Source organism: Elephantulus edwardii, unplaced genomic scaffold, assembly GCF_000299155.1.
Source record: "Elephantulus edwardii isolate Elephantulus edwardi_28Jun2011 unplaced genomic scaffold, EleEdw1.0 scaffold00011, whole genome shotgun sequence".
NCBI lineage: Eukaryota > Metazoa > Chordata > Mammalia > Macroscelidea > Macroscelididae > Elephantulus > Elephantulus edwardii.
This window is the reverse complement of record NW_006399761.1, coordinates 2,112,009-2,133,121: the sequence shown is the minus strand read 5'-3', so window position 1 is coordinate 2,133,121 and position 21,113 is coordinate 2,112,009. Positions and strand designations below refer to the sequence as shown.

Sequence of the window (21,113 nt, the reverse complement as noted above, 5' to 3'; positions counted from 1 at the left end):
CTCCCACCATCCCAGGTCCTGGCTCCCACTGCATATGACCCCATTCAACTCTTCAGTCTCTACACAGGTCAACAGAGTTCAGGCACACCCCAGGACAGCTACACCAGGAGCTAATATAGAGAAATGTGTTTCTAAAAGCCCACCCCATGGCTTTCTGTCCAGGTCTCCCTCAGCAAGCAGAAGGATGAAACACTACTGCTTTCTTCTGGAACCCAGGAACTAGCTCCTTTCATCTCCTCCCCCTCACTGTTCCCTCCCCTGTGCCCTTCCTCATCCTCCCCACACCCCCAAAAGAAACAGAAAAGCCCCAAGCCGATGAACAATACATACATGAGGATCGCAGGGAGAAGATGCCGTGTTAATGGGGGCCGAGCCAGACAGACCATCTGCAAGCTACAAATTAAACATGCCAGTTAGCCACAGGGTTAGAGAAAGCACTTCAGGCAACATCAGATGGCTGCGTGGAGATGGGGCTCCCCAGGCGGGCACCCTCTGCTGCCCCTCCAGCAGGTCAGGGAGCTGGACAAAGAGCCTGTGGTTTGAAGTTGGTCAAGCCTGGCTCCACTGCTCTACCAGCTATGTGAGCACGGCCAAGGCCATGGCCTCTCTGAGTTGGCACCCCAACTCAGAGCAGTAACAGGGGCCCCCCTCACAGGGCCCCAATGAGTACGGATGAGAAGAACAGGCCACCAGCACAGGAGGAGGGACTTGGAAGGTGATCGGTCAGTACCTGTCACTCTCCCACTTCCTCACTGTCCTTGGCATCCACTCACGGAATGTCTTACTCTCAAGGGTCCTCTTGGCCTCTCCAAAATCTGAAAGTGCAAGCTCCCCATTCATGGTTTCTTCTGGCAGCTGGGCCATCTCACCCAGCACTGGACTAGCCCTTGTGGGGCATGATTTTCAGGGTCTTGTCTCCTCAAGGTCATAAATAGGACACTTAGAGCTTCCCGCAAACCTAGGTTAAGCAGCACTTCAAAGAATCTTCTAGTTCAACCTGCTACAAACTCTCCAAAGTGAGCAAGGATTTATTCAGTTTAAGACTAAGGACCCCCTCATCGAAAGCACAGAATTTTCAATTGCTTCCTATGCATCTGAAAGCTGGACAATGAAAAAGGAAGACAGAAGAATCAATGGCTTTGAACTGTGGTGTCGGGGAAGAGTATCGAATATCCCATGGATAACAAAAGAACAAACAGGAGGAGGAGAAGGTGCAACAGGATGCTCCTTGGATTCAAGGATGGCAAAACCTGGTCTCACATACTGTGGGCATGTTGTCGGGAGAGGCCAGCCCGTGGAAGGGGACAGCATGCTGGGAAAGGTGAAGGGTCAGCACAAGAGAGGAAGGCCTTCAGTAACAAGGACTGACACGGGGACTGGAGCAACAGGCTGGAGCACATCAGAGACGGTGGTGGTGGTGGTGCAGGACAGGCCAGGGCTCAGATCTGTTGTTCACAGGGTCACCAAGAGTCACTAGTCAACTCAACAGCACCTAACAACACCACCACAACACACGCTGGTCCTATACTGCAGAAAACTGACAGCACTCTTTTCAGGCATCAGACACTGGTGTACAATCGCCCAGGCTAAGAATCAATACCTCACGGGGCAAGTTCCTGGGCACGAGCTGGAAAAGGACTGGGGATGAGGATGAGAGGCAGGAACACTGGTCCAGAGGACACAGCAGCCATCCAGGGAAGACTACCACACGCTCATCCAGGACATATGTTCCAGGCACAGGGCACAGCAGAACCTGGGGTTCCAGGAATAAGGAGTATGGTATATTCAGGAAGCAGCAGGGATGGGGACAGGACGCAAGGAGGTCAGGCTAGAGAGGTCAGGAGACCAGCTGGGCCCAGAACTTCTAGAATTAGGGCCTCCTCTCCTTCCACGCTCAGGGTAGGTATCTCAAGAGGACCTGAGAGGACACGTGTGGAGCTGTGCTGGACCATGGAGAGAGGGCATGCGGAACTCACAGGACCATCCACGCTCTGTGAAGAGAACTCTGCTGATAGGGCCCTTGTCAGAGACACCAGCAAGAGGGCGGACAGCCAAGGAGTGCCCAGCTAGACCAAGGACAGTTCGGGCACTGGCCACATGTTGATGGGCATGGCAGGGCTCTGGAAGGGACTGGCTAGACTCCAAGTGAAGTCCCCATCAGCCAGAGGCTGCCCTCCTGTTCTCACCCTGAACCCCGCAGAAGGCCAGCTTGTATTTTTAACACGGGTCTTTTTTAGGAAAGGTGCAAGGGAAACCGGTAGTTCACCAGAGTGGAAAAAAAGGAAAAATAAAGCTAAACATAGTGCGCCAAAGATCTGGTCCGGCTTCAGAAATTACACGTTCCCCTTTGGGACTCGCCATAATTTGCCACTCAGGCTGGAGGAGCACGTTCCCACATCCACTGCAACCTGGACATACAACCGGAGCAGGACGCTCAAAATGACCCCGGGCCTGGACGCCAGCCAGCCTGACCACCCCCACCCAGCCCCTGCCTCTGGCCTTCCTCCCCACAGCCTGCTGGGCCCCAGGGTCACGCTGCCACCACCGCCAGCACCACACACACACGTGCATACACACCACAAACGCACATGCACATGTACCAAGAGCACACCCTCCTGCACGCCCCACCACATGCTCGCGGGCACACGTCTCCACCACCAATACACACACCCCGTGACCACCAAGCACTCATACACAAGTCCCTTTTCATCTTCCAAGAAAGTACGGGGATCTTAGACCACCTTGGTACTTCCTGGTAAGCAAGGGCATTTTTTTAAAGCCTTTTTTCTCACTTCCTCTATTCAAACCTTACTGGCCTTTGAATTCATTCACCAGCCCCTCTGGAGGGAGAGATTCTTCCTCAGATTACTTTCCATGCTGACTTCCCAGGACCGAGAAAGCTCAGACTTCAGTGCCCCTGTTCACAACACCGCTCTCGCTGCCTGTCACTCTGGGCACCGTGGTCGAGGTCTGTTTGACGTCTCTCATCTTCCTCCCAGCTGGAGTGGAAGCTTCTCAAGCCCTCCTTTCTCTTCAGCCCTCCTCGGCACACATACATCCTCATCTTCAGAACTTCCTCTTCTCTAAGAACTGAACGAAGAACCCTCCTACACTGAAATGCTCTCTCCAATGATGAGCAAGAGGCAGCCTTGACATTCCAGGGGCCTCGGCAGGCCTACAAGGTGGCCGAGGTGGAAGGGGATGGACCCCTCCTTTAAGATGCTCTGAAGGAGACAGGGAGAGAGAGTATGGAGGTCATGGGGGTAGGGGACCTTGCATGTTCTGAACACCCCCATCAGAACACCAAGAACTGGAAAACATGTGCGTAAAAGAAAGATCTCCAGTCTGTTATCAATTCAGAGTTTAAACAAAGGACAGAGGTAGCACAGGAAAGAAGAGAAAGGATAGAACCTCAAACCTTACTAGTTCCTCCAGGCTGTGTGCACGGAGGCCATCTACACACCCTACATGCCAGTATTTTCCAAATGTTTTATTACGAACAGGTATTAGATTTATTATAACCAAAGGGGAAAGTAACGAATGCGTGTTTAGAAGCAGAGAAATAGATGAAATGAAGCCAGGCACCCTCGGAAAGTTCAAAGTCAAGGGCACAGTTCTTGCTAGGCCATTGCAGAGCCTGGCTGCATCTTCAGCCCGGCTTCCTCAAGAGCGTGCTCACATTCTAATGTTTATCTCAGGAGGGCTCGTCTACGAGACCTGGGAGGCTGTGCATCAAACACTGAGAGATGCTCAGAACCAGACACCCTCTGCACAAACAAGGGCATTTCCATAAACAAGTGAACTAAGCATCACAAAAGCATGTGGGATGAGGCTTCCTAAATGAGTGGCTGTCTCATGCCAGGAACGAGGCATAGGACGGTGAGAAGGTTCCACAGAGACAGCAGAACCCCAGAGTGAGAGGACAGAAACCAGATGTGGCAAAAGGCATATGAGAAGCTACACAAGAGCCCTCACCTGGTTCCACAGGCCGAGCGAGAGCCCTGGCTGTACAACCATGAGAAGAACCCAGACTTCTTCGGGTAAACCCAGCACGGATCGGGTAAACAATTGTTATTAAGTGCCCTCGAGTCGACTACAACTCAGCAACTCTCTAAACAACAGATACAAACTTTGCCCTATCTCATGCCACCGTCCTCAGAATCTCTGCCACGCTCGAGCACCTCGATCTCGTGCCGTCCTCACAATCTCTGCCACGCCGGGGCTGGCTCACTGCTGCAGTAGCTGTATCACACCGTCTTGTTGTGAATCTTTCTCTGTTTCGCTGACCCGCTGTTTTTCTGAGCATGATCTCTTTTCCCAAGGACTGACCCCTGGTGACCCATGTTCTAAAGAATGTGACAGCCTGAATTTCCTGATCCTTGCCTCTAAGGAGTCCCCTGGTGGCGTCTGGAACATCCACAGGAGAGTCAAGAAGCAAAGCTGTGCTGCAATTTCACAGGTACATAGTTCGAATCCACCAGCTGCTCTACGGAAGAAGGATGGGCAATCTTCTCCCATGCAATTTACTGCCTTTGAAAACTCACTGGAGGGTCAGCTATGGGCTGGTTCAGACTCAGTGGCACACAACAACATGGGATATTCAGTATCTTCACCAACAGCATAATTCAAAGGTATCCATTCTTCTTCAGTCATCCTTACTCATTGTCTAACTTTCATGTGAGTAAGAAGCAACTGAAAATGCCTTGCCTTGGGTCAGACATCCTTTAGTCTTTAGACTGGAATTGTTGTTCATTAGCACGTTAGAGAGGTCTCTGACAGCACATTCACTCAACCCAACACATCCCTCGATTGCTGTTCCCATGCGTGTTGACTGTGAATCCAAGCAAAACGAAATCGTTGGCATCTTCAACATTTTCTCCATCTATCATGACGTTGCCTGTTGGTTCAGAGGTGAAGAGCTCTGTTTCCTTGACATTGAAGTGTAATCCTATTAGCTGTCGGCCCTGCTCAGTAAGCACTTCAAGTCTTCACTTTCTACAAGCAAGGTTGTGTCATCAACAAGCAGTTGACGAGTTCCCTCCACTCTTGATGTCACGTCTGTCTTCACGTACTCATATTTTTCAAATTATGCGCTCAGCATACAGACTGCATATGTATTGGGAAGGATCCAGCCTGGCGTCCTCCTTCCCTAATTTTAAACCATGGAGTATCTTCTTGCGCTGTTTAAATGACTGCTTCTTAAGTCTATGTGCGGGTTTCACGTGAGCATAATTAAGTATTCTGAACTCCCATTCTTTTCAGTGTTATCTATACTTTATTACAATCTACGTAATTAAATGCCTTTGCATAATCGTGTCACTCTCCAGTCCCCAAGGACTCTCCATTCTATCTGCATGGGGTGCAGTGGGGTGAGAAGACAGCCAGAACCACCTGACAAAACACGTGGAACTGGAACCCACCGCCTCCTGGATCAGGCCTGGAGTGCTTGGATCCTCCACAGGCCAGGGCTCCGGGGAGATGAGAGGACAAACATCTCCTGGATCAGCTGATGTGACCAATGAATGTCAGAGGAAAACACAACACAAAATCAGACTGCAGATGGAGGACTTCCTCAAAGCACCAAACCAGACTCCACCAGGCCAGCGGTCCCTGGACACAAGAAACCATTTCCTTCCAAGACTTGGGCTTCCGTGAGCTTAGGGCTTCACCGCCTCCATCAGATGAGAAGTTCAAGGAGACGCAGGTCCCCAGCCTCCTCCACAGGCAGGCTCACCTTGTATTCGTCCTTCCCTTTGGCAACCTCTGGGCCTCTCAGGCCCCGCCCCGCATGGGCATCCCTCCAGATGGCCAGGTCCCGGCCCCCCGCCCTTGGCCAGCAGCTCCAGGCAGTGGCCCTGCACTCCCACAGGCTCTCAGAGCCCGCCTGGCTCAGGCTCTGGCCCGAGTTCACTCCTGTCGATGCTGGGAGGACAGCCAGACTGGGCTTCCTCTCTGTCTGCCGCTGTGCAGAGACATGTCGAGGGCAGTGCGCACAGAACGGAAATCCTACTGGCAGGTCCTGGTTTCCCTGCACAGTCTCCGATGGGTCCACTGAGGGCGCAGAGGGCAGGAGCCAAGAGCAGGGCAGCCTAGAATAGGGAGACTCATCTACCTGACTCAGTTACACAGACCCACCAAGTTCTGATGATGCTCACACTGGGCTTAGCTGATCTCTCAGAGGCCCCTGCGACATTCCTACTTGGGTTCCCCCCAAGCCTTTCAAGAGACGCTCCTCCTCAGTCCCACAGAGGGAACCAGAACATCAGCCACCCACCCACCCACCCACCTACCTACCTGGCCATTCATCTATCCATCCACACAGATGCTTACTGAACGCCTCCTCCAGGCCAGGCCCTGAATGGTGCACCAAGAATACAGAGAGAAATGGGCCCTGGCACCTGCTCTGAGGCTAGAAAAATCCAGACATTTCCAGAAATAAACAGCATCTGAGGGAAATGCAATGATCAGATATAGACAAGGACTAGGAGGAGAAGGGGAGAAGTCAGAGAGGAACACACACCAAGTTGAGCCTCAAAGAACAGCCTGGAATTGAGGAAGAGGACAGGGACAGAAAGTCTACCCAACAGGAGGAATGGGGACAGAGCCACAGGGAGTCAGGAGGCTGCAGACACGAGGAGAGGAGAACCCAGGACGGCTGAGGGCATCACAGCCCTGAAACTCCAGAGCCCAGCAAGGCTTCCCTTGGAAGCACCAGCCAGGCCACAGGGCCGAATGCCAGGGCTGCCCCTGGGAGTGGCAGAAGGAATGAAAGAGAGAAAGAAAAGAGATAAATGCTTGAAAGAAGAGTAATTGCATCTCAAGTAAGAGCTTGAGAGCTGAGCTTCGAGGATCCTGTGCTCGGCCCACCACTGCAGTGTACTCTCTTACTCTTGATGGTGCAGAGAACACCGAGTCCTCTGAAGTGTCGTCCTCGGCGTCAGGTGAGTAAGCAGGCTCTGGGCCTGAGTACACAAGACTGTTTACAGAGGCCCCTGAGAATTCCAGGGGTGTGGCGGTATCCTGCAGGGAAGTGGGTGACAATCTAGAAGAGAAAGTGACAACCTGGACTAAAGAGCACACTGGCACTCACGGCGAGAGCTTCCTCCACCTGCCAGAAAGCCTGGGTGGTGTCTGCTCTACCGGACCCGGAGCCACCTCAGGGACCAAGAGGGCTCCCCTCTTTATAAAAGATGCCACAGACGCCCTGCTCTGTCACTTGGCTCTGGTGTTTGGGTCTACAACTGTGTATATAGCAAAAGGGGAACTCGCATGTCCGGAGGATCAGATGCCCTTGGAGTAACGTTTCTCTCCCTTTTCCTGACAGGTGGGAGAAATGAAAGAGGGTCTAAGGACTTGGACACAGGTCCAGCTTTCTTAGCTGCTTCCAAGGTGCCATCAAACACAAGCCCATGATGAATCTCCCTCCAGGAAGGGTCCTGGCTGGCTGGGAAGTCAAAGGGGCCACAGCACCCCCGTGATGGCCCAGTCACTTCCTCCCCATCTCCTTCTCTCACATGCCCTCCTCTCCCTCTGCCGTACTGAATGATGGGGGAAGCTGTCAGCATAACCAAGGTGGAGGCCCACTGTTCCCCCACACTACCAGGGAAAGGATTCGATGGTGCCCAGAAGACCAGAACTTTCTCTCCAGTTCTCCATCGAAGCTCCCTGGTGCACAGGGTGACCAGCCGACATAGAGGGAGCTGCTTGCAGAAGCTGTGAGAGAAGGGAGGGTCGAGGAGGATGACTGGGAAGAGATGAGGAGTGAAGGAGAGGAGAGGAGGCGCGGCAGGAAGCCCTCAGGACCAGTTCTTGGTGGGAGGCGGTGTCTACCTGGACAGGAATGAGCGGCTCCTTGTCATCAATGTCGATGAGCACGTCTTCTGCAGGGCTGAGTAAGCTCACGTCATCTGCAGGGAAAGCAATGACAGGTCTGAGAAGGGACTTGGAGAGGTGGCCAGTGCGGCAGGTGCTGTTGGGTAGACTACGACTCCAAGTGACCTTCCGAACAACAGACCTGGCCCTTGCCACAGCCTTGCACCAGCCTCGCACATTGCTCCAACCTGTACCATTCTTACCATGGTTGACCTGCTCAACCCAGTGCTACACCGTTGGTCCATCTTATCGAGGGTCTTCCGAAGTCCCCACTAGTCACAAGACATAGCCACAGATCAACGTACTGCGAGGTACTAAGAATGGTGGGAGGAGACACCTTTCCACATGTCCCGGGGCCTCCCTTCCACTCCCTTCTCTCATTTCCCCCTCTCCATCTTCCTGCCAACTCTCTCTCTCTCTCTCCTTACTTCTCCTCTTTCTCGCCACCCTTTCCACCTCTGCTCTCTCCCCCTTGCACTTCTGTCTCCACTGCTCCTTCACCACCACCCACGCTGGAGCACCCGGCCCTCGGTCCCCACGGGACTGTCCGTCTGGCCCTGGCGCGGCCAGCTCTGAGCTAGACTATGGCCTGAAGAAGGTCAGGTTTCCGCCTTCAGGTCCAGCTGAGCACAAAGCACTCCTCATTCCGGTCCCCGTCATTCTGACACATCCCATCTGGAAAATGCACTGCTGAGGCCTCCTCTTCCCTGGCCCTCCCCCAGTGCAGGCCCTCTCCCTACCTTGACAACACTGTGAGGACGGACTCTCCGTGGAATAGGGGTCACACAGGAAACTCTCCAGAGAGCGAATGGTGCACTGGCCCACCACAGGCCTGCGGCCAAACTGGCGGTTATCGATGACCTTGACCACGATGGGAGGGCAGTAGAGGTCCTCCTTGGGCAGCATCTGGGCAGGGGTGGAGGGTGGCTCTGGGAACTGGCCTAGCCTAGATCCCTGTCTGGGAAGTCAGGGTTGAGGGTGGGCAAGGAGGGAGGCCCTTCTTCACAAGACGCTGCATACCCTTCCACAAGTCCCAGCAGCAGTAAATGCAAAATGGCGTTGATGGTGCCCAGGAGCTGGCCGAGGACTCACTGAAGCAGCCACGTACCTCCCGTCTGCCCCTGGACAGACGTGTAGGAAGCCAGCGTTCCCTCACAGACTCACCTCCCAGAGACACCAGCCAGCTCAGCCTAGAGCTGAAGTCAGTCCACTTCCCCTGAACCCACACTGGCCGGGGAGGGAGAAGTTGGCCCGGGACTGAACATTTCTTACAGACAGTGCCCCCCAAGTGGATACTCAAGAGTTGGCTTCCCGACCAAGATCCTCCCCCTCCCCTCCTGGAAAGCACTCTGAACACAACTTGAAATAATTTATACGCTCTCCTTCAGCGGCGGCTTTGGCTCAGCCAAGAGGGGGCTCCTGTTGACAGCCACTGGGTCTGGAATTTCTAGAGCACTTTCATCTTGCAACCATTTTCCTCTCCTCAGACTCGCCTGACTCTGGCCACTAGACTCGGGCAGCCCCGGGATCTGGGGGGGGGGGCCCAACCCCATCAAGCAAGGATGAGGGGCAGGCACACTGGAGTGTCCAGAATGGGGCAGGACCTGGCATGAAAAGGTTTGAGGGAGACTCTGCCGGGGGGGGTCCTGAGGTCTGAGGCAGCCCTGAAAGGGACAGTGAGCACAGGACACTCCCGCTCCTTCTGTTCATCTGGGGTGTGGTCAGGAGGGGCAAGCTCGCTCTCGTTGTCCTGCTCATGGGCTCCAGGGCACCCGGGGGGTGAAGTGTGACTGTGTCCTCACGTGACACAACAGGGCAGTGTTGCAAAAGACATGCTCCTCAGGACCTAGGCGTGAATCGGGGCAGGACCCCCAGGTCGTCACAAGGACATGTAAGCCATCAGGGAGAGAGGGGAGACAGGGGCTCACCACTTCCATAAAGAGGGTGCAGGAGTCAAAGTTGGGGTTCTTCCTGAGGTTTCTGATGACACAGGACTGCACCGTCTGACCCCCACACTCCACCACTAGGCTGGGAGATGAGATACTGGCCAGCTGATAACTCTTCATGTTCCGCAGGCCCCAGGCCAAGATCTGAAGGTTCAGAACAAGGAAGGTGCTAGAAAGACCCCACACGCAGGGCCCACTGGGCTGAGCCAGGAGGGTGGAGGAGCGGGGCCACCTCACAGCACTGCCCCAGCCAGGCTCACCTCAATGGCAGTCCGCTGCAGGGCTGGCTTGATGTTCTGGGGGACCACGTAGATGTTGGCCTCCCTCTGGGGTGGTGGGTAGGGCAGGTCCATATCCTCAGCCTGCAGGTGACAGCACCAAATGGGTCAGAGACAAAGGAAGAAGGGAAATCAAGGCCGAAAGGGAAGGGACAGGAGAGAGCAGCGTGCATATAGACTCGGAAGCGGGCAAACAAGGAGGCAGAAATAAATGAGGGGCAATCTTTGCCAGCACCATCTTTCTCGGGGTCTAAGCTCCTGAGGCCCACGTTGTCCCTCCTCCCACCACTTAGGTTCTCAAGGTACTTGGGTCTCCCCTCCCAAGACACAACAGAAACATCCCAGTGGGCCTTTCCTTCTAGCCTCCTTTTGGTTGCACTATCAGTCTAACAAGGTTATCATCCCTTGTTCAAAGCTGATGCATATCAAATACCAACAGAGAGACATCGCAAGGTTCCCAAGAGGGCGGCTAGTGCGCCTCTCACAGCCAAAGGCCAGGGAGGAGCATGGCATGTGTCCACTCGCTCCTAACAAGGGCTGGCCAAGAAAGTAAGCCCCAAAGACGATGAAGAAGTGCAGGGTGGGGAGAGGGAGACAGGTGCTATCGTGGATTTGATCAGCCAAGGAGGGAGCCCTGGGAAGAATGCCCAGGAGTCAGGAATGCAGTTCCCGGCGCCCTAATTCCATTAAATCACTTAATTCATTCTCTCACGGGAGAAAGATGGGCCATAGTCTCCCCACAGTTTACAGCCCCTGAAAATCCACTGGAAGGTCAACTACGAGTTGGTTCCGACAACAAGTGTTCCGCTCTGTGGCTCCGTGTTTCATCTATAACACAGTCAATAAAATTATATCGACCTCCAATGTTACTGCAAAGCTTGAAGCCGCTACTACCTGTACAACATTCAGATGAAGGCCTGCTTTGTGTGAACTGTCAGGAAGACACCACTGCTAGGCCACATGGCGCCTTCGCAACAATTAGAGAAAGATGTCCCTTTCTTAAGATTCTTTACGTCCATGTCAGGAGGGGGGAAATTCTGCTATTTGGTAAGTTTATTAGAGCAAGACGCTCTGCTGCCATCTACTGGGAAGATGGTTATAATAAATATAAATTCTGGCTCAGCGGTCCTGTCAGAAGGAGCAGAAATAAATGTCCCAGGGGCTCCCAGGGTTGAAAATCTGTCCAGAAAAGACCTATCTCGCACAGAGCAACCAATGGGTCCCTAGCACCAACTTTCTGGTTTGTACTGACCTTTTGGTTAGCAGTCCAGCAAGATCCTTCATAAACGCAAGTAGGATTTCCAGGATAGACATCATCTAACCAATGCAAATAGATGACATCCATCATGGACACTGCACCCCCTTAGACATGGGGCCACGTGCAGTGCAGGACGTGGTTGTCCATCTGAGGAGGCCCTAACTCTTGTAAACATTACTACAATTAAAGCCCTGGACACTTTATTGAGCTTGCCTCGAGCAAACTCAATCAACAATGGAATCTTTGCCTTTTCCAAGTGACTTGCTTTGGGATCCCTCTCAAAAGGTACCTCACCATTCTTGCCCAGATGCCTTCAAGTCCATGGTGGGAGAAAGGGGAACAGGGAAACAGGACAGCTTCACCCCAATTCCACAAACCACTTCCCAGCCAACTCCAATTGTCACCTCTGCCTGGTGACTTGGGGATGTGACGCTGTGCTCTCATGATTGATGTTCTAAGATCACAGACTCCATTCAAGTTCCTGCCCTGCCCCTTCTTAGCTGTTGGCCTTGGGGCAGCTTCCTCAGGCACTGTGACTTGGGATCCTCATATGAAGACTTTTACAATAAAATGAGAACAAAAGCAAAGCGGTCTAGCATGGAGAAAGTACTTATCAGCCATTAGCAATGACCGATCGAGGAGCTGGTGGCCCAGTAGTAAGGAGCTGCGCTGCAATCTCAAAGGTCCACTGTTCGAATCCACCAGTTGTTGCGTGGGAGAAAGATGTGCAATCTCCGCCTGTGCAATCTACAGCCTCTGAAACCCCACCCAGAGGGTCAGCTGGGAGTCCGACTCAACAGCACATAACAACAATGACTAATTATTACTAGTGTTGTAATAACAGTAATAATTGTATCTCGAGATTGAGCTACAGCACTGACTTTCTAACCGTCCCTAAATCACCAGGATGGAGGGAAGGAGCCGGTGGAAGTTCCCTCCAGGTGCATGATGCAGGCGCTGGATGCAGGAAGCCCCACCACCGTTAGGCTGCCTGAGAGATGAGATGCTATTAAGAGAAACAGGACCTCTGCATGACCTGGGGCATGGTGGCCCCAACACACAGTACTCGGGGTGCCCACCCAGCACACAGAGCCCACCATGCCCACACAGTGGCACCACCTGGTGTCAGGGAGGCAGAGCCTGCACGACAGGAGACCACTGGCCGGGGGCCCACTCTTGGCACTCAGCCTCAGCCGCGGGGCAGACAGGGGTGGCCTCTTCTCACGGAAGGCCGTGCCTGTTGGCCACACGTGGGCCGCTTGTGCCTGCCTGGGGCTAATGCCCAACTCGCTCCCAGGAAAAGGCAGAGACGAGGATCGAGGAAGACCTGCAAGCTCTCTAGTAAAAGGAGACAGAAGGAAACCTTTCCTGCACCTTCCCCCGAAATCGCCAAGGAAAATTCAGAACCTTTTCTTCTGGAACTTTCCTCTCAGACCCCCAAACTCTGAGCAGGTTGCTTCGAGCGCCTGTACCCCTTACATCTCCCCTCTTGCAGACGCCCTAGAGCTCAGTAGCAGAGGTACTCCTATCTACAAAGGACGCCAGCCTGTAGACTTTGGGTCACCCTTTCATTGTGGAAGTGACAGAAAGAAGCAGGAGATGGTTAGGAGGCCCCAGTACCGTGTGGACGAGGCCCTGGAGGAAGTAGGCAGGAGCAACCAGCTGAGGAGTGCCAGGCCAGCGGGAGGAAGCAGGAGAGAAAGACAAGCAGAGACAGGTTAGTGCATCACAGAGCCACCACCTCCGTCCACCCTGTTGTCCCCAGGGGCCCCAGCACCTTCCTGCCACATGCTGCCACCTCCCCAGCATCCCTGCCTTCATGTTCCCCCTGCAAGCTGTCACCAGAGCCCCCTCCCCGGCCACTGTCCCCTCTCATGGACGAGTGGGGGCCTTGCTATTACTACTTTGACACCTAAGCCGTCTCTGGCACCTTGAACATCTGCCCACTCCTCCCCAGTGTCTCATGTGACCCAATGGTTGATATTGTTGTCCAGTGACGTCGAGTTAATGCCAACTTATAGTGGCCTACAAGCAAGTCGGAATCCTGTCCTGTCCTGTCCTGCGCCATCCTCAACGTCTCTGCCACGCTCAAGGCCACTCTCACAGTCACTGTTGTCAGTCCACTCATTGACGGGCTTCCTCTCTTTCTCTGACCTTCCACCTTTCCCAGCATGATGTCTTTTTCCAAGGACTGGCCCCTCTGGACATCATGCTCAAAGTACATGAGGCCAAGTTCCCCCATCCTCGCCTCTAAGGAGCTCCTGGATTGGGCTTCCTCCAGGCCAGGCTCGTCTATTCTCTCAGCAGGCCAGGGGACACTCAGTGCTCTTCTCCAACACAACTCAAAGGCAGCAAGATTCTTCTTCAGCCTTCTTTACTCGCTGCCTGATTTTCAGATGCTGGTGTAACAATGGAAGTCCCGTGGCTGGGATCAAACACCTCTTGGTCTTTAAACTGATGTTTGCACTTTCAAGAAGCCTTTGACAGCAGATTTGCCCAAAGTAGCACGTCTTCTGATTTCTTTTTTGTTCATTCTTTTTTTCATTGTCTTTCATGCAGGTACATTGTGTTTTATCCAATCTTTCACTTATACTATGTTTCATACAATCATTTATATATACTATATTTTATATAATTACTGCTGTTCTGTGCCTCTTATTACCATGTTTCTTCAAGTCCTGTTGAACTGTTCCTATTCCTTCATCCTCCATCCACGTTTCACGATCATTCCTTTTTTTCACTGAAAGACACATCTCTCCTATCCCTCCATATCTTCCTCTGTGTCCCGGCTAGGATGCCTCCGTAATTCCCTTCCTTCCTTCACAGAGAAGCTTCAAGAAAAGAACTGTCTACACTACAGCCTCTGCTCTCTCACTACTACTCTCCTCTGTCCACACAATCCTGCTTCCGACAACCCCCACACCCAACTTCCCTGCAGCTTTTTTCCTCAAGAGCCAACAATGATCTGTGTGTGTAGTCACCCCTCTCTGACTGCTCTTAACCCTGCTCAGCAGGCCCTTTCTCCACCCACCCTGAAATACTAAGGCTTCGACCCTCCACACAGGCCTCTGCTCCCCGTGTCTCCAAAACCACATGTCCAACCTCTTAGAGCTCGGTATGCCCATGTGTCCTCCTGGTGCCCATGCTGAACTTGTCCAGAATCTGACTTATACCATCCTTGGCCCCCAGTGCCCTCACCACCATGTCTAACTGACCACCACACCCTGGTAGTCCTTCTGTCTCCCGTATCTATCAAGACCATCCACTTGTCTTTTCTCCCAGGTTCGGGTCACCATGCTTCCTCATCCGGGGTGGTCTCCTCCCAGCAGTCAATGCATGCTGGACTCTGCTACCAAACCCTCCAAAGGGCCCCCAGCCCTCAAGATAAAGTCAACTTCCACCACCTTGTCTACAAGACCCCTATCTTCTAGCTCCTGCTGACTTCGGGGTCTCCTCTCTCACCAGGATCACTTTCGCTTCCACATCTCAAACATGGGTAAGCTCCTCTGGCCAGGTCAGAACAAGGAGCTGGGGGGTGGAGGGCCTTGAGAGACTAGGAGGCCTGTGTCACCAGGCTGGGGGCCTCCACATCAGACACCACTCAGCTCCAAGGCCAAGGACGAGTGTGCAAGGTCCTCTGCCCACCTATGTCAGCCTGCCACCAGTAGCCCTGGAGCCATCTCACCCACCGTGGGACAGTCAGGGGGCCCTCTGGCCATTCACATCTGGATCCTTGGGGAGCTACAGTTGGGGGCCAGGCCAGGGAGGGCTCCATTGTCTGCTGCCCCACCCAGCTCGTTAGGGAAAACATGTTGCTCTAATTACACTTGCCAGGAAAAACAGTGTTTTAAATTAAAGCCTTGAGGGAGGGATGGGGGGAGGTGAGGAGATGGGAGAGCCACTGGGTTTATTCTCCTGATTGCAAAACATCAAGCTTTGCCTTCTCATGGAATTGGGGGTACAAGTACATACAGCTCGAGCTGGGCAAGTGGTCAGGCCCCTGAGCCCACAGTGAGACAGGTCGTGTGACCCTGAGCGGAGAAAGGCAGAACCAAGCATATCAACTTGCCCACCCTGCTGCCCACTCCACAGACAGTCACCAGGGGGTCTCGGGTGGGCCCTCCTAGGGCATGACAGCCTTGCTGAGAAGGAAGTCACCGTCACCTCTGCATTGCATTTGCACACTCAAGAGGGCACGGGTGTGCATGCACACACTCTCTCCAGTTCTCAGGAAATCCAAAATTGCCGTCCCTTTGAACTCATTCCCCTTGGCAGCGCGGACCGCCTTTGTTTTCCAGACAAGAAAGGAAAAGAACTGAGACAGAGAGCTAGAAAGAGGCGGGGGAAGGAGGGAGAGTGGGAGCCAGGCCGGGGAGCAAACAGAGGAGGAAGAGTCAGGCAGAGGGTGAAGGGAGAGAGGGAAGAGGGGAAGGTGGCTGGAAATGAGGGAGCAGGGGCAGTGTGAGGCTGGGGGCTAGGAGGGGGCCCAGTGCCCCACCACACTCTCCACGAGGGCCCAGGGCCCCACAGCACAGCACAGACGCCCCTCCCACCGAGGGATGGTACCCTGGTGCCACCCTGCAGGCCGCCTGGGCCCCTTTGCCAAATGATCCTAATCCTAGCTTTGAAAGCTAATTTAGAGGTACCTCTCTTGCAGGAAGCACCTCTCGCCCCTGCTCCCTAACGTGCTCCATCTGCTTGGGGACCTTCAGCGCCTCAGATGGCATTTCTTCTCAGTCCCATGCACGGCTGTCCCCATGATATTTGATCTAATTTGTGGGAATCTCCGCACGTGGCTCCAGCCGGAAGGTCCTGCCCCTGGCCAGGAGGTTCTGAACCCATCCCTCAGCACACCTGTCTCCATGCATGCCCACCTCACTGGGCCCTCTCCAGCCCAGACCCCCATCACTGTAACCGTTTCAACACTCCTCCCCATCAACATCTCCCTCTGCCCCTTGCTCCCCTGCCCATCCTGGCTGACAGCTTCCTAAGGCCTCCCCAGGCCCCTTTGCCCAGCCTCGCACGGAGAACCTAAGACTACCTCCCCTCCAGGCTTAGAGGCCAAAACAGTGTCCTCAGGGATGGAGGCTGAGAGCCTGCGGGCTGGTAAGTGGCGACGTGGACACAGGTGACCACAGAAAACACAGCTACAGAGGCCGGCATGCAGGACGACTGCCCGCCTCCACCAAGCACCCTTTCAGGGAAGCCTACTCTTAAGTGAGGCACAAATCACAAAACACAAAATTAGCCATTTTAAAGGGAACGATTCTGCAGAATTTAGCACATCCCCAATGCCATCCGGCCCTCGCCACTGTCTCATTCCTATTTCATTATCCCTAAAGGAAAGCCCTTACCCATTAGCCGTCTGTCACTCTCCAGAGCCCCGTCTCCCCAGCCCCTGACAACCATCAGCTGACTTTCGGTTCCTGTGGATTCTGGAGCTTTGGTGGCTGAGAGGTAAGAAGTTGCAATGCCAACCCAGAGGCAGGTGGTTCAAATCTACCAGCTACTCTGTAAGAGAACGATAGGCAATCTCCTCCCACGTGATTTACAGCCTCTGAAACCCCACTGGAGAGTCAGCTACAACTCACGCATTTACCAACTCTGGGTGTTCCGTCCTAATGGAAGCAAAGCTCCTTCCATTTTCCTGAAGCCAAATGGACTCAAAATCTTAACATAAGGCTGTCTTCAAGGAGAAGAGTGGTGACTAAGCTAGAGACTACAGGCTGAGGTGGATGGGGGGAGGGGGCTTCTGGAAATGAGGGGACCACAGAGTCACCTCTGGGGATTTCTCTGGTCCAGCTGGTGCTCTGTCCATGCCTCTTTTCATTCTCCTGGGCCTCAGACTCTGAACCAGTCAGCTGGCCCAGCTGGCCCCATGGCCAGCAGGCACCCAGGACGTGCTCTCCACAGGCGCTGCCCCAGCCCATGGCCTGGCTGACCTGCAGCGGGACCCTTGGCCTCTTCAGAGTCTAGTCTCAAAGCCTCACTTCAGTTTGCTTGCTTACACTGAGACCACAGCAAGATCCCTCTCTGGGAATCTGCGCCGGCCTCTTTCTGTGTTACCAACCCAGTTGTTAAGCACTGTGATTTTTCTTTAACAGCAGGCCCTGGGCTGGGCTTGCCTCGGTGCAGGCTGTGGGGTTTGGCCCAGCGCATGCCCAATCCAGACCTGGGGCCCCCGTGCTGCCTCCCTGGATGGGGCTCTGCTGCCCCGGCCAAATCGGCAGTCTTTCACAACTACAGCCAGAAGCAGGAGGCTGCCTGTCCGGGTTACAGCCAGCGTGCTTGGCGGACCCCGCCTTGGTCTGGAGTGAGGAGGAAGTGAAGGAAGGGGTGCCGGGTCTGGGAGCCCACATCCTGACCCTATGCTCCCAAGTCCAAATTGCAACGAAAATGTCAAACGGCATCCACTCCCAGCCTGGGGTTCCCTGGCGGCAGGAAGTGGCTGCCCTTGCCAATCCCCCATCTGACCAGGGCTCTGCCTGGCCTCTCCCGCTCAGGCCTGTGCCCAGCCTCACTCATTACAATCAGCCCACAGACGGTGGCAAAGGGCATGGCCCTGCTCTGCCTGATGTACACCCTAAACTTCTTCTCAGTCCCTGGAAATCCCCATCGCCCCAGCCCTGTATCAGCCCGGTTCTGCTTGGATCCCGGCCACCTGGGCCAGAGGTTCACCCCCACACTCGTTCAAGTCTGGCTGATGCTGCCTCCACCAGAAAGCCTTCCTTGACTCTTCTGGTCCCTTCTGGATGTTTCCTGAAACCTAACAACTAGTTGAGACAGCACTGGTGTGTATCCAGTCTCGGTAAGTCTGACCTCTCTACAGAATGAGCCAACCAAGGTCAAAATTCTCCAGAATCCAGTCCAGGCAGCTCTGCACCCATGTTGTGCTGGAACAGATCTCTGAGGCATCTCTGCATGACGGATGCCCACTGGACACCAGACCCCAGAAGGCTGGCCTGCATCTCCCCTCTTTCCCTCCCTACCCAGCCATGAGCCACACCTGTGGGGGCCCAGCTTACCTCTTCCAGCATCTTAGAGGGATCCCGTACCTGGTCCAGGGCACATTTCACATCCAGGAGATGGTGGAGGGGGGAGAAGAAAGAAGGGTGAAAGTACATCATTAGGGACAAGGAGCACGCCCTTTGGCAGGAGTGCCCTGGGCTGGGTCAGAGGTCAGCCCACCAGGCACCATGCAGGGTGTGGGGAGGTGTTTCCTCGCGTGCCTATCCATGTGGCTGTGAGGAGGAGGGGTGACAGGCACAAGGACGAGGGGCTGGTAGGAACGCTAAGTTGTACCCCTGAGTCTGCATCTCTGGGAGTGGCAGAAGAAGTAAAGTGACAGGCAGGTGGCAGAGGGTCCAGGAGATGGCAGGTCTGATTCCCTCCCACCCGGGAGATTCCCTGGCAGCAGGGGTGGCTGCCCTTGCCCTAACTCCTCATCAGACCGGGGCTCTGTGTCTGGTCTCCGAGGCCCTGGAGCTGCAGTTCCTGTTGGGGTCTCAGGACTCAGGGAGCCAAGGAAGGACAAGCTAGACTTGGGGGCTAGCAGAACTGAGAAAGGGCACCGGGAAAGGTCAGGGAAGGAGCACTGTGGCGGGAAGGCCTTAGATAGTAAGAGCTGCCGCGTAAGGGGAAGGGCACCCTCAGGACAGCTCCAGGATGAGATCTCAAAGCTGCAGGAGTGGAGCCTGGTCTAGAATAACGTTTCCTGAATTAAATAGTTAAGGCCCAGTGAGAAGCCTGCATGTTCCAGCAGAACCTTCCAGGAGAAGGAGGGGGACCGCCAAGAAAAGAATAAGGTACCAGTAACAGCAGAGGAGAAAGACAGGGTCCCACTGGGACAATGAGTTGGGAAATTGGGTCTAAACCAGAACGTCTGAGACTTGAACATGCATGAACCTAGAGGGGTTGCTGCCTGTGGGAACCCTCCAATTTTGCCCCTGTGGGTTGAAGCGAGACCGAAGGATCCATGTTTCTATCATTATCCCAGGTGATGCTGACAGTGCGGCTGGGGACACACATCGAGGACTCTAGACTACATCTGCTGTTCCCAGCCCTTACTGCACACCAGGTTCACCTGGCAGCTCTGAGAGGCCTCAGTGCTGTGGCCCCACTCCTGGCGAAGGGTGCTCCATCAGGCTTGGGGTGCAGCCTGGGCGCTGGTCATCGCTAAGCTGCCCAGGGAATTCTCCTGGGCTGGAAGCCCCCAGGTCCTGGTGGCCAGAAACCTATGCTTCCTGAAAGTCTCTGAGGAGGCCTGAGCTGGGCAGGGAGGGAGGCTTGGAAGGGACTGAGGAACCTGGCCCGTGATACCCACAGGGTCCTCCTCTGCTTCAAGGTGTCCCGCTGGCCTCCAGGAAGTGAATGCCCCACTGTACCTCCCACCTTACGGAGACGCTGTGAGACAAGAAGGTAGGAAGAACACTTACCTCGCTCCCAGGAATATGGTGGATGGCCGGCTGCAGGTGAAGAAGAGCTTCAATCATGTCGGTCATGGATTTGTTGCCCAATCCCTCCTCACCCACCTTCCCACCCTGCCAATGTCCCACCGCCAATGACACTAGTGGACTATGTCCAAGTTGTCTGTCCACTCCATTCCTCGGAGGCCTGGGACTCCCTCTGAGGCACCTGGGGGCCCGGGAGTTGCGGGCTGAAGCATGCAGAGGGCAGCCAGGTTTGCAGGAGGCTAGGGGACTTGCAGGTACTCCACCCAGAGCTGCATGTTTACACATGAATTACACAGGGGAGCTCACACCACACAGTGAGTCAGCTCAACGCTCTTGTTCTGTAAAAAGCTCACAGCTGGTCCAGGGCCTCCCCACAGACAGGTCAGAGCACAGGCCAGCGAGCAATGCGTGCAACGGCCAGAGGGCTTGGACGGTCTAACGTGGTCCACACGTCCACCAGTCTACCAATGTCAGGGAGCTCTGGTGGTGTAGAAGTGGCGCTACCAACCCAAAGGCAGGAGGTTTGAATCCAACGGCTACTCTGAAGGAGACAGTTAGGCAATCTCCTTCCATGCAATTTACAACTTCCGGAAACCCACTGGAGGGTCTGCTACGAGGTGGTTCCAACTAAACGGTACATAACAACCCAATGTTAGGGTTTCCAATTTAGGAACCTCATTGTGGTGCCCTGATTTAGGGATCAAAAACGATAGCAGAACCAGTCCGAGTGGGGAGCCAGACTCCCAGAAAAGCATCTTGCAGCAATCCCCCAAGGGGAGCAGGGGGGACAGAAAGCACCCTCCCCGCAGTGGGGGTCTCCTCGGGCCCCTGCAGGAGCCACAGAAGCCCAGCCTCACCTTCTCTCGCTGGATGAGCTCGAAGGAGGCCAGCAGCTCGCCCGCCGGCTGGCTGCCCCGGGTCAATGGGAACCAGGCCAGCCGTGGCATGCACTCTAGACTTGGCTGACAAATGCAGCGCCCCAGAAACTCATCTGCACCCTAAGTCAGCATGGAGAGAGAACAATCAGGACACAGGTTGTTAAGAGACCTCCTCGGGCCTCGGCCCAGCTGCCTGGCCTGGAAAAGGGCCTGGAAGCGTAGGCAGCTTCGTGCAGGCAGACGCGGATGGTGCCACACCAGGCTGCCTGCTGCCACTGGTGCGCCTGACTTCCCACCGCTCAGGACCCCCCTGTGCATCCGATCAGCAGGGCCGAGTTCCCCCTCAAGAGCAGAGCCTCAGTCTTCCGCTTTGATGGTTACTGGGGCGCCCCTACCCCCTCCTTTCCTAGGTGGGGAAGCTGAGTCCA

The 21,113-nt window shown here is 54.5% G+C and overlaps 1 protein-coding gene across 14 annotated transcripts in view; it reads right to left on the bottom strand.

Moving 5' to 3' along the window:
- Window positions 1-21,113, bottom strand: part of DYSF (dysferlin) — a 238,455-nt gene that overhangs the window by 73,852 nt on the left and 143,490 nt on the right. For 8 of the 14 annotated variants that reach the window (XM_006880872.1, XM_006880876.1, XM_006880878.1 and 5 more), the window contains 8 exons: window positions 20,665-20,805; window positions 19,790-19,819; window positions 18,380-18,409; window positions 10,079-10,180; window positions 9,801-9,962; window positions 8,624-8,778; window positions 8,320-8,330; window positions 7,831-7,907 (listed from right to left, as the gene is read on the bottom strand). In XM_006880872.1, coding sequence (XP_006880934.1) covers window positions 7,831-7,907; window positions 8,320-8,330; window positions 8,624-8,778; window positions 9,801-9,962; window positions 10,079-10,180; window positions 18,380-18,409; window positions 19,790-19,819; window positions 20,665-20,805 — 708 coding nt within the window. Of the gene's footprint in view, window positions 1-330; window positions 394-7,830; window positions 7,908-8,319; window positions 8,331-8,623; window positions 8,779-9,800; window positions 9,963-10,078; window positions 10,181-18,379; window positions 18,410-19,789; window positions 19,820-20,664; window positions 20,806-21,113 lie in introns of all 14 variants that reach the window. The other 6 variants (XM_006880868.1, XM_006880870.1, XM_006880874.1 and 3 more) reach the window with 1 other exon arrangement.